Raw genomic sequence first — 13,384 nt, forward strand, 5'->3', positions numbered from 1 at the left:
ACACTATATATAAAATTGCAACTTCCTTCCATTCTGACGCAGATGCTCACGCAATTTCCAACTTTGCAATAGATCACAGCTATAGAAATACAATCCGCTAGGTCTTTCCCAAATAGTTAAATCAATTGCAATTTGGATGAATAATGACCTACACTAAGAAAAGCTTTAATGAACACCAGACTAAAACGTCAATGCTTGGAATTCTAATTCTGTTTAACAGCAAGGTTAAAGTATCGGAAACGACATGCATAGTACAACAGAATTGTGCTTATGTTCAAACGGCGGAAAGAATGAAAGGCGTTTATGAAGTGTTACCTTAAATGCAACGATCTCCACAGAGAGCAGACAAAAGAAAAATGACACAAATGTAATGACACTGGATGGAAGATGGAAGACAGGCAAATGCGTGATTTAGGAATCGTAACATTACAAATGAGTGCTGGAAAACACAAAAGTCATTTGACTTGACCCCTGTTCTGTGATTAGAAACACTAAGCTATTGGCCGAAAGCATTGGGATTCTGTATGAGGAGACATCCATGATATATGATTAATGAACATGTTCATTCTCCCATAAGTCTCCCTTAACACTTATCAAATACAGTAAAAAAAAAAAAAATACCGTTATCCTAAAGTAAGGCATTGGAATATAAGGCAATAAAAGTATTACATTGGAACAAGGTAGAAAGTTTGAAGGTTAAATAATATTTGAGGTTAAATGATAGCTATGAAATCAGTTTCCTATTGTGTACCAAATTTTGTACTTTAGAAACACTTGTGTATGTCTATCTCCTTAAAAAGGGACATCAGAACATTGTGCTTCTGGCCTACAGTGTAGTCTAGCAGAAAAAAACATTAAGAGGTAGATATATAATTACACACATTGCCCACAATGATGACATGTAGTAAAACACCAGGGGGATACAAGACCATTAACGAAAGCGTTTCAGTCAGCATTATGTAAAAGTACATTCTAACACTATTATATCACTGATATTAAAGGGGAGATGATACACTTGAAATTGAAAACTACCTAACGCACGTGTCCTTATCATTATTATTATATTATTTACTATGGATTATGGGTCATTTGGAATCAGGCAATAGGCAGAAATGTTTATTTCAGTAAATGTCCCTTCGGCACTAATGACTTCTACAAGCGTTGTCACGTACATTGTTGTCCAGGTATGGATGCTTTGCCTACACCACCCTGGAAAGTGACAGTAGCTCTTTAAAGTAACATTCAATGTAACCCCAGTTTGTGTACAGAAATAGTAACACACCATCAACATAAACAACTGTACTGCACAAATAATAAGAACTGTAAAACAGTTATTTCTCATTACCATATGATCAGAGTCCTAGCTGAGATGACTTACCTCGGCATTAGAGTTCTGCATCTGCAGCTGTCTACACTCATCTTTCAGCTTCTCTGATTCCTGTTCGCGCTCCTGAGAGGTTTTGTCCATCAGCGTCTGAACCTGAACAAGCTCTTTCTTCAGCACAGCAACATCTTCAATTCCGGGTCGTTGGAGCTGTGAGTCAGAAAGACTATAACTATACATAAGGCTAGAATGCTTCAAAGAACAACAAGAGAGGGAGAGAGTGTGGAGAGAGTGTGGAGAGAGAGAGAGAGAGGGAGGGAGGCGAGAATGAACGGTGGTTTGTGTCACCATGTTCAAAATAAGGTGTTGTCTGGATTGATGCCTGAAGACTGTCTCTCAGCATGCTTCTAGTCAGTGACATGTTGCGGGGCTGTCTAGAAAAGTGTCTCCATCTAATATCCTAAATTAATAATAGCCGTTCAGAGGTCTAGCATAAAGTATAGTTATATACTGGCAAACCAGCTATGACTGGATACTATTGATGCAAAGGACAAATGGGCCAGCAATCACAAACCGAAACGCCAGATTATGTAATATGAAAGCAGGTAGTAGAGGTAAACAGACTCACAAACTAAAGTTTGCTCACTGAGAACACTCAACCTGCAGGACGCCATCACGGTTCTACCATCCTCTGGTTTAGGTTTTTTGTTTTATGCACAGTGCTCCAGATTATGGGGCATTATAAAGGAATAAGGTTTAAGATAGAAATGTTTATTTTACTTAGCTCATTTATTTATTTATGAAACTAACCAACTTTAGTTAGAACAAACTAGTTAGCATCCAGTGAAGTATGGGTTTTTGTTTTCTCTAAACTTGCTGCTGTCTTACCTTTATTTACACTGTGTGCTTTTTAATGATCGATGAAGGATAATATGTTCACTTCACAGCTCTCGGGAGATCTTAGTATCGCATTTCATAAACACCGCTCAGTTTATCACTTGATGGCAAGCTTCTTTACAGCTTACCTATCAAGAACGCCATGAGTCAGTGCATATATGCTTCCCCTCCTTAAGTTCACAGCACCACCAATGGCTCAGATGTCTGTTAGGCGTTCCGGCATGAGCTTATTGCCCTGTCGAGTGTTTCATACACTCTGCAAAGCACAGGAACTTTATCTTTCTTTTTTCAACAAAAACATAAAAATCTAAATTTGAAGTGGCAGTAAAAATTGAAAAAATATGTGATTTGTAAAGGGAAGGTGATACTCTGAATCTGAATTACAGTTGTGCCCCTAAGGGAAGAATAGAAGTTGTAAACGCTTGAAGAGAGACACGAGTCGGATAATAGGTAGAAACTGTTTACTTACAAGCTCATTCTTTAAGTCTTCAATTAAATGTGCCTTTGAATCAAGTTCCAGGTTTAATTGCTTTACTCTTTCTTCTGCAGCTGCCAGGTGACCTTTTTCTTCATCATGTGCAGCCTTTAACTCTGGTTTTGGTAACAAACAGGTTAAAATCGAATAATTAATTAATAATCTCATATCAAAAAAGACTAACTGTATGAACACAACACTTACCAACAACTTCTGTAGCAAGCTGTGCTGCTTTCTGCTCAAATAAGTCCTTCATTTGCTTAATATTAAACATTTCTGTCCTTGCCTCTTCTAGTTGATGCTCCAAAGACTGAAGTTCTAAGGAATGAGGGCATAATAGAGTTAACAATTGTATTAACGTGAGAGGAATTTTTATTCATAATAAATTATAAAAATAATAATATTGTAACCAGTGACTAATTATATATATATATATATATATATATATATATATATATATATATATATATATATATATATATATATATATATATATATGCAAATATTGTATCAGAAATGTAAGCATTTTTATTTACAATGACTATTTGCCACTAAGTAAAATATCAAACATTATTATTATTATTTATGGTTTTATATAGCGCCATATATTTCCGTATATTTCTGTACAATGGGACATCTGCTTCTATTTTATTCCTGATGCCAACTTCAATATTTGAATATCCTCCAAAAAGGGGCATACAGTAGTTTTGTATAATATTCTGGGCAGCAATAAAAGCAAAAAATTCCTAAAATACAAATATTTTGCTAAAAGAAGTTTGAGGAAAGGAAATTCAGACCATTCTGCAGAGAAATGATCAAAATAAGTGTGCGAAGTGTATGCATTGGGGGGGGGGGTCTCACATGGCAGAGTCATTGGAAGAAGGTAAAAAAAAGCAGACTATGGTTCAGGAAAATCAAGAGACTTTTTCAAGTATGTGATTTTTATTTTCAGGAAATAAGTAATACTTCCATTGGACTACATGTTGGTACAAAGACTGGCAAACAATAGTAATTACCTGATGCTGCGATAGTGGTTATGCCATCTGGCGTGGAGCCCTAGAAAATAAGTAATGGAAACCAGTTTAAAATAAAATATGGCTCATATTTTTGGGACAGAATAAAACTTTTTGGGGACAGAAAAAAAACTTTTTTATTATTATTAATTATTAATTTATATTTTTACTGAACCATCGAGTAGCACAAACCTGAAGATGGAAATCTGGAATATTTATGCTAATATCATAAATTGCTATGAAAGCCTTTTCTTTTTTATTAAATATTTCTTGTATAAATTTTCTACATTTTATAATCTGGTGCTTCGTATTATCTGTATTTTTTTCTTCTTATAAAGCCATTTCAAAAAATTTAAAGGAATTACTTGCTTCAGTTGCTCTTGAACACTTTCTAATTCTTTCTTCAACTCTTCCGCATACCATTTTTCTTCCTATGGCAGAACAAAGAAAAAAAAAAAACAAAAAAAAAAGGGTTTTCTTTTTTTAGGTTTTTTTTTTATTTTTATTTTTATTTTATTACAACTGCACAGTGTGGAGACAATAAAAAGCTAAAGTGTTCGAACCTTAAGTGATGCTTGTAGGTCTTGATTTTCCTGCCGAAGCAAAAGCACTTCTTCCCTGAATTTCAAAGTACAAAGCAACAATATTTCAAATTATACAGCAAGACAAACCCTTTCAGTGGATTTTGTCCCTAGGTTTTGAGGTGCCAGGATAAAGATTTTTCACGTAATCCACAAACAGAAGAGCCTTGTCCATGAACATGCAATGTCCATATGGTGGTGTTAAGCATATAATTAAAAGATTATACTTGAGAGATGCACAAGTCACAATTTAATAAACCATGGTAAGTAACATACAGACAGCAAAATGCGGCTTCTGGTGCGTAGGTTCCTCTTACCTTTTAGGAGACAAATGGTCTTCTCCTCCATGTGCGGGGTCATTGCTTGGCTCATGGGAAGCTTCATAGTGCATAAAGAGTTCTTCAGCAGTTGCATGGGATTTCATACACAGTGGACAGATAAAGCCCTACAATGATAAGAATCAGTTTAGCGTTTAGCGTGCAGTGCTTTTTTCTAGGAATGCAAAAAAATATATCTTCTCATCACTGCAAATGGAAATTCAACATCCCCTGCTCATTATATTTTTATGTGAACTGGCATCTTGTGTTTAAACAACATGATTATCTAAGGTGTACTATACGTTGCTCTCTATCATGCTGAGTGAATAAATCTTAAAACTGTAAAACCAAATATATATATATATATATATATATATATATATATTAAGGATTTATGCATTCCTTACTAGATTTGGGCATTGATCACAAGAAATTAACCGGTATCCAATGAACACTTAAAACACTCTTTGGGTTCGAGATAACTATCCCTGCCAGGAAATTTGCTCCAGTTCGCATAAACATAGCTGTGCTGAGTGCATAATAATTAACTATCCACTTTCATGTAAAGCAAATAGCTCAGGATAACTGATAAACCAAGCAATCAGCTCACATGAAGCATGGCTGGACATCAAATTGGAAGCATTTAAATGGTCCTGAAAGTCAATTATTCACAGAATGAATGCATGTAAAACACATTATTGCTATGATACTGCATTAGAATCCTGGAAACCAAACTGCACTGTTTATAACTAAAAACTACTTAGTAATATTCCAGGGATTGGTGCCAGAGGACAAACGGTGGGATTTATCAATATAAAAAAACAAAAAAAAAAGCTCCAAAGTTAAACTGAAACCTACAGAGAATGTTAAGATAATAGAATAAACTAAATAAGGTGTCAACGGTAGCAAATCAAAGAAAAAGTTTCTTCTAGAACTTTCATCCAGGTATGGTGCATTCGGGAAAATGGTTGAAGATCAGAACCTCACATGACATCATATACACATATTGCAATGTACGCATACTGCCCAAAAAACTCTTAACATCTAATGTGTTACACCATCAACTTAGTATTATTAAGACCAACATCCTCAGGTTTTGGACACTATGAGGCAGCAGAGACTCTGGGAACTCTACAGCTGATATACCACACACGCCCCAAAATGCCAAAACTCGATAGATAAGGTGTTGGAACAACAATGGTTGCGATCCCAATATATTAAGCAGAAATTACCAATACCATACACGTCACCAGAAGACAGCCATGCAAAGATGAGTTACCATACTCCATTAAGCCAAGAAGAATTTGCTCATTATTGTAGGCAAAAGCCACAGAGGAAATCAAATTGCGTCTTTCATGAGACGTAGCGTGTTCATAAAAGCTGAGTTATAAAGGGAGACACAAAAGCCCCAAAGCAAGAACACAACCCCATTTCATATAATTGGAACAAGGACCCACTGTTACAGCATGGGGGCCACTGGGTGTCTGCTCTCCCCTTGCGCCTGATTCCACATGCTCAGTCTGGTAATGTTCAGCCAGCTCAATGGAAGTGACAAACATTTTCATGCAAACTGGACAGATGAATCCCTGTGAAATAACAACCTTTAAAGAATGTACAAGTATCTACTTGACCACATCTTAAACAATGCACATGAACACAACGCATCTGATATTCAAGGTCCACAAACCAGTTCTTCCAATACAATCATAAGCAGTGTTCTCAGCAACACACTGTCATGTTTTATGGAATGACTCTGAATTAAGGGGGGGGGGGCTGACCAGGTTATATTTATGGTAAGCTTAGAAGCTTGGTAATTTATGTGTCTTGTTTAAGTACAATACACAAAGTTGTGCATAAGGATTCGTACAAATTTTAAAGACTGTCCGATAACGAGGAGGGGCACCGACGCAACAAACGGAAAAAAAAAACGAGAGCTCTCAACTTTTGATTGCATTTCCTTGTTTTTTCATTCTCACCCTTAGTGTCACACACTCTACCTTCTTTGTAAACCACTTCTGTGACCCCCCATCTCAGAACCAATACATGCAACACTGCATAAGACATAAAAACTATGGATCAGAAGTGTGGTAGGTCAAACTGATGCAGAATGCTAGTTAATAATGTATGTTTTCCAAAGGATGTGGAAGACTGCCTCCAGAAACGATGAGCTGAATCTCTAATATTAAAAAAATATGTTAAAATGTGCACATATTACATACATAATTATGACTATTTTAAAGTGTCCAACTGTTCTATGCTGTAAAAGAATTGAAAAAACTTTATTATACTTTTAGTGACCCATCTAACTGGTTTAAATGGAGGTTAATAACATATGCTTTTTGATTCAATGACCCGTCTAAATTAAAATTCTTATATTAGAATCTAGACAACGACCAACACAAATGGTGCAATTATATCTAATAGAGAGTTTTGCACACAAGTAACTCAATGGGAACCATACATAATAGTGTAGTTTATGTAGTATATATCATTTAAAGTTATGTATTTTTTACATGTTTAATTACTACTCGTACGTATGCAAAACGTGTGTGGGGTTTTAAATATGCCTGTAAAGGTTATCTTGTTCATGAATGAGATTAAGGTGCTCTTGACACATATTAAAGGTTAGTTTAGCTTGATTTCTTGAATTACTTTCATTTCAACTGGCTGCCTGGAGGCTTGCTTTGATCTGGTTTGACAAGTGTAATGGATATGGCTTTAAGATGACCTATTTCATACTAAAGATTGCACCTAGAATGATGGGATTTTAGTTGCTTGGTAATAATGGCTACCATAACTGACAAGCAATAAAAGAAGACCGCATGGTCCATGGAGAATTACAATACCCTACCTTATGGTCATTTTATTAAAAGGGTATATTTATTATGAGGTATGGGAGAAGACATGGTAGGCAATGAAAGTCAATCTAAAATGAAGCTAGAGTCTACTCCTACCTGTTCATATAAAAACTAAAAATTTATAACCCTTTTTTAATAAAAAATTAAAATTAGCGTCATAAACCCTCAATTACCTCTGAAGAGCTTTCATTGTTGACAGCGGTCCCCGGGGTTGCAGAAGATTCTGATTCTGAATTCTGAGAGCCGACTCTCCCTGGAGTCTGGAACAAAGAAAAATGTATGTCAGAAATGTCTAAAGCATTTACCAATTTTGCAATGAAATCACCACTGCGAGATTCCTAAAGAAAAACATTGTGCACTGACTCCACACAGTTAATCAAGATATGCTGCAATTTATACTCTGAGTGGCCTATATTCATTCAAACAATAATGTCATCTAATAAATCTATGTACTGTAGGTCTCTGGCAGGAGAGGTAATAGACGGACTGGTAGGTAGGTAGGGCAGTTGGTTAGCCCTTAAATGCAAAATTCCTATGTCACAAGAACGCAAAGGAAGAGAGTCCCTTTCTAGCTTTCTACTTTAAAAAAAATCCAGCTGTCCAACAGAAAAACAGATCTAACATAACCAGTGAGGAACCCAACAGACTAGTACAATACCTTATGAACCCTTAAAATGAATCTGGCAAAACCACTTTGCAAAGAGCTATTTTGGTGAAAAGTGTTACTTCTGGTGAAATCAGCAAGAACATTCTATTTGTTTTCAGGCCACATGTAAAGCTTCTGCAACAATTAAGGGAGCATTCACATTTTCTATATACTGGAGTGTATTTTGCATGGACACCCGAAAGTTTGATGTGCATTCTTTAGCTACTGGAGTTAGAAAAAAGAGGCATCTGTCTTGTTAAACCCCTCCACTGTCAAATGTATGCTATCTGAAAGCTTATGTTTTCACAACATACATGTGATGGCTGCCTCAACTCCCAACAATGTAGCTCAGCTTGTATTGACTTCAATGGAAGTGATCCTGAGCATGTGCAAGAAAGCACATACCGGAGATCCCTGCCTTCAGTAAAGGCAGCCAGGAGAGGTGGAAAATGAGGCAAAGTCTGAATGTCTTACTCCGATATTAAAGGTACAATGGACAGGAGGAGTCTGTGCAAAAAAACACAACTCAAACTTTCAAGAAGCTTTTTACATTTCTATGGCAACAATCTATCAATGCAAGCATTTGTCTCACATGACCTCCAGCAAAATGAGAGGGATATGAGCATATAATGCTACAAGGAACAATACGCTGGGTTACAGAATGTTTAAATGCAACAGAGTAGGTGGATATACATGTTTTCACTTTTTTGTTTTTGACATGAAGAAGTCACCTTCTGCATGAAGATTGGTGGTGGTGACCACTTCCAGTTCTGGTTTGGCAAATTAGCCAATTTCTGAGACCATCTGGAATTACATCATTGGGACCCTGCCATAAACTCAGCATCAAGGATAGTTCCCAATCTCCCAACGGGTAGTAGAAATAAACTCCAATGGTGTAAATAAATCGGATAGACCAATCAGACATCCTACTTATTTTTCACTATATCTGGGACCCCTGGTTGTGCTGTTTTTCAGAACGCTAACACAACTATGTCCCTTGGCCCTTCTACTTTAGTCCTCATTGCTATAATGGGGATTTTCGCCTCTATTCTCAAATTTCCCTAGCTAAGTTTTTATCTATTTTACAATATTATGCAAATCTCATTTGAAACAGATTTTTATTATTTGTACATTCGTAGATCAATACGAAAAAAGTAGTGTAAAAACATTTTATTAATATAAATATATATATAAATATTTAGCTAATCCCTCAAGATTGTAAACTTGCGAGCAGGGCTCTCTCCACCTAACGTATCAGTTTGTCTTAGTCCGTCAATTCTCGTCTTGTCATCCCCCCTTGAATATATGTATTGTATTAAGCACTGTGTAGATTGCTGGTGCTATATAAATAAAAGATAATAAAAATAAAGAATTGCAAGATAACTTTTAGAGGTCTCCTAAATTTTGTCCAGCCTTGTCTAACCTTAGGTAAAACTGTATTGAAGACATTAAGCGGTTTACATGCCCAATTTTTAACACAGCTATGAATTACACCTAAGGCAAGCGAGCATAAAAACACTAGAATGTCATTATTATGACTGAAAATCTAATATGCACAACATTTCAGGTCAAGATATGTTTCAGGGCTATTATCATGTGCCTTCAAAAATGAAAATTCAGCTTTATTTCAAGAATCCTGTAATCGGAGGAGAGGATGTCACCGGAAGTACCACCATTTTGCCTTATGGTAAACGTATGCCCAAATTGCAGTGCTTTCGCTTGCGAAAGGATCAAGGGAGAGGACGTCAGTTAAAGCACCGTGATTTTGGAGGATGTTCACCTTAAGGCAAAATGGTGGTGCTTTCGGTGTAGTTCTCTCCCTTGTATGCAGAGATGCGGATGAAGATAAAAGGTAAACGATAAAAGGAGATAAGATGAAAGAAGATAAAGATCAAGTAGATGCAGAAGTGGTCGGCGGGAAAGGTGAATGTGGACACTGGGCAATAAATTTCGCTCCTGAATTAAAAATGCACGCACACCCCCCACCCCCGGCAACATTTTTCTCCCGAACTGAACGGGCAGGGAACGTAATTAGTTGAAAGACAACAAACTGAGAGATTTGTCCGAATTGTTTTTGGCCCATTTGAACATGACTACTTTAAAATATGTGGCAATTAAGAATTCGTATCTAATGCTTGTCTTTAATAATTACTCTGAATAACAAAATCTCCACACCCGCACAGATTAGTATTAGGGAGTGAGGCTGAAACTGCCCAGTTTCATTACCCAATCAAATGCATTACTTTAGGATGAGCGATGATTAAGATCTCTACATTTATTACTAAAAGGAGTATAAGAAATATTTTATAATGTTAAATTGGCAGATCAGTGAAGAGTGAGTCAGTTCATTAATTCATGGAAGACATTTCCTCTAACATGCCAAATCTGAAGTCTGTCCCTTAATTACACAGAGGTACTTCCAAAAGTTACATAAAGATAGTGTATGTTCAACCTACTGTCCATTTATAGGGCCACATTGTGTCTGTATGAATCCTGTCATTTCTATATACAATATTAACTCAGTTCTACTACACACAGTGTCGAGAAGAGAGACAAGCGTAGGACATCCAAATATCTTTTAAGTCGCAAGAAACACCAAGACTTTCTGCTTATTTCCCTAAATTCAACGGATGAATGAATGCAATCACGGCTCTTGAATCCAATCTTCCTTTCAAAGAAAGAACCTTTAGAATTAGTGGTAAATAATTTGGACAGCAACTGAATCTTATTAATTCTGTAAACCGCTAGGCGTAAAGAAGAAGCAGTTAGACCAATGAAGCATGCTTTTCAGAAGTAAAACATTTACAAGATCCAACAGATCCTATAAGTCCTTTAACACCCTAAACCTATCTATGTAACTATTTAACTTCAGACGCAATGGAAACAAAGGAGAAACAAGAGTGTAAGATGGAAAGCAGGGTCCCGTTTACCAAATGTATCAGTTTGGTGTCATACCATTCAAAGTTGGCGCTTCATAAACAATGGTAATATTAATAATAATGAGCAAGGTGAGAGTTCACAAACAGATCCGACACCCTATACTGTTGCTTAATTCCATCTCCCATGAACCCCTGGAAACAAGTTAACTGGGAATCGTGGGACATGTAGTTCAACAAGTGGAAAGCTACCTGTTGGCAGTCATGAAGAGGTTACGATTGACAGCTAGAACTATAGAGCTATATGAACTATATGAGGCCCTGCAAATAACAAATGCAAGCAATCTATACCTTCTCTCTACAGCACGTACACTCAGTAAATCAAATTTAATTTGTTTTCTTGAGCAGCCAATGACTGTGATGTGTAGATCTGTTGCAGTATATAAAACGCCTGTACAAGTCGGCAGACATTCAGCATTCCAGGTAATAACAAGGAGTAAGCAGTAATAGCAATCACATAAGGCTTATACCAAGTAAACCGCATATCAAACACATGTACACGTAATTATAGAGAGCAGGTCACACTATACTCCCACAGTACACCAGTCAGGCCACTAGTGCAGTAAAATGACAAAACGTAGATCACGTAGACTCAGTAAAGTGACTAATCACACACTATAGAGGCTAGGCCCTCCAGACCAAAGTCTGGGTACAGGGCGTGCACTTTGCACGCAGCTCTGGGGAAAGGCCTTAAAAAACTCTTAATACAAGAATAGGTCCTGCAAGTCACAGTGTACGGTGGGCCGCACGGCTCATTCAAACACTTCGTGCACAGCGAACGCTGCGAATCACAGACACACATCCCGTGCAGGGAGAAGGCCAGCCGATAACACACCCAGTACTAGGAAGTGCCATTCACGTGCTGTCACCAAGCCCCATCTCCTTACCAGCTGTAAAATCCTCCTAAACATGGCTGTGCCAGTCTCTCACGGGAAAGCCCTTCTGTGCACACCGCGAGCAGATGAAATAGTTAAAAGCAGCGACTGTACAGGCCTCTGCCGTGTAATGTACTTCGTTAATAGGCAGAGCTCATAGGCACGGAGAATGTCTTTTCTTCTCGATCATTCAAACCAACGACAATGTTTACAATCCAAACCATCCGCTCTGTCAAATCCTAAGCTAGTGTGCTCTTGCGCCACCTAGCATTCCTCCAAAGAAATACCTCCATTAAGTGTGCGGCCATTTTTTGTCTCTAGATTCTCTCTTAATGATATAGATAGATTAGATAGATAGATAGATAGATAGATAGATAGATAGATAGATAGATAGATAGATAGATAGATAGATAGATAGATAGATAGATAGATGATAGATAGATAGATAGATAGATAGATAGATAGATAGATAGATAGATAGATGATAGATAGATAGATGATAGATAGACTTGTTTTAGGCATGGAGGGGTAAGCAATATGGGACCGTTTTTTACCGCTGTTATTCTAGGTATGTCATTAGACCTCTAGGAACACCTTTTCATGATGTACCTGGTATGACATTGGTCCTTAAGGGACAATGCTTATGGTAAATGTATATTGCAAAGCTGTGATACCCCGCATGTTACAAGGTACTCTTTTTACTTGACTTTGTCACCTATTGAAAGCTACATATGCCATTCAGAAAGGTATCTAGAATTATCCACATATCATACCTGGGAACTTTTAGGCTACGGGTACCTGGTGCCTACCCTTGCGGGATGTGCCCAGGACTGCCCTCTTTTGTCAGTTGGTGGTCCTGCTGACATTGTGGGAAACACCTTCATTTAGAGGGGAAATGAGCAGGGAGTGGGACGTGTCAAGACCCCGCTCCTGTGACCCAGAGGATTTGGGTGTTGACCAGGAGAACGGGAGAAGCAGTGCTTCTCCCAGAGTTCTCCAGGTCAAACGCAGAGAGTTCCCAGGTATGATCATAATATTCCACATATATATACATTTTACACATTGCTGACCTGCACTTCTGTGAATTTATTCATCCACATACTGCAGAAAGCGTCCTGTTACGTGCATTGGTCAACAATATGTATCCGGGGGGGGAAATTTCTGAATGCGGTCATCCTATTTAGAATAATAGTAGTTGTTTACACACTAATTGTCTCCTAGGGCTGTAGATGATTGTGATATCCAACAGAATGTTTGCATTTGTATAAAAGGGGAACAACAAGGGCATTAAATCGGAACTTCCACCATACATTATATCCTTTATGTATTGTCCCGTGGACATTACTTAATATGTAAGTAATATTTGTTGCACATAGATAGAATTAATTTACATTCCATGTGAGTAGCCATGATCCTCTGCTATTTGTGAAATTTCCCGTAACGTAGAAGCCTCTTGGAGCGC

The 13,384-nt window shown here is 37.3% G+C and overlaps 1 protein-coding gene across 1 annotated transcript in view; it reads right to left on the minus strand.

The window, feature by feature from the left end:
• The window catches only part of EEA1 (early endosome antigen 1), a 31,442-nt gene extending 19,331 nt beyond the window's left edge, over positions 1 to 12,111 (minus strand). Inside the window, exons 1-9 of the mRNA XM_053462404.1 lie at positions 11,935 to 12,111; positions 7,639 to 7,725; positions 4,608 to 4,735; positions 4,273 to 4,327; positions 4,075 to 4,140; positions 3,713 to 3,752; positions 2,901 to 3,014; positions 2,691 to 2,812; positions 1,379 to 1,534 (exon numbers count right to left, since the gene is read on the minus strand). Coding sequence (XP_053318379.1) covers positions 1,379 to 1,534; positions 2,691 to 2,812; positions 2,901 to 3,014; positions 3,713 to 3,752; positions 4,075 to 4,140; positions 4,273 to 4,327; positions 4,608 to 4,735; positions 7,639 to 7,725; positions 11,935 to 11,958 — 792 coding nt within the window. The 5' untranslated portion in view covers positions 11,959 to 12,111. The remainder of the gene's footprint in view (positions 1 to 1,378; positions 1,535 to 2,690; positions 2,813 to 2,900; positions 3,015 to 3,712; positions 3,753 to 4,074; positions 4,141 to 4,272; positions 4,328 to 4,607; positions 4,736 to 7,638; positions 7,726 to 11,934) is intronic.
• Between the last annotated feature and the right edge of the window lie 1,273 nt (positions 12,112 to 13,384).

Source organism: Spea bombifrons, chromosome 4, assembly GCF_027358695.1.
Source record: "Spea bombifrons isolate aSpeBom1 chromosome 4, aSpeBom1.2.pri, whole genome shotgun sequence".
Lineage (NCBI taxonomy): Eukaryota > Metazoa > Chordata > Amphibia > Anura > Pelobatidae > Spea > Spea bombifrons.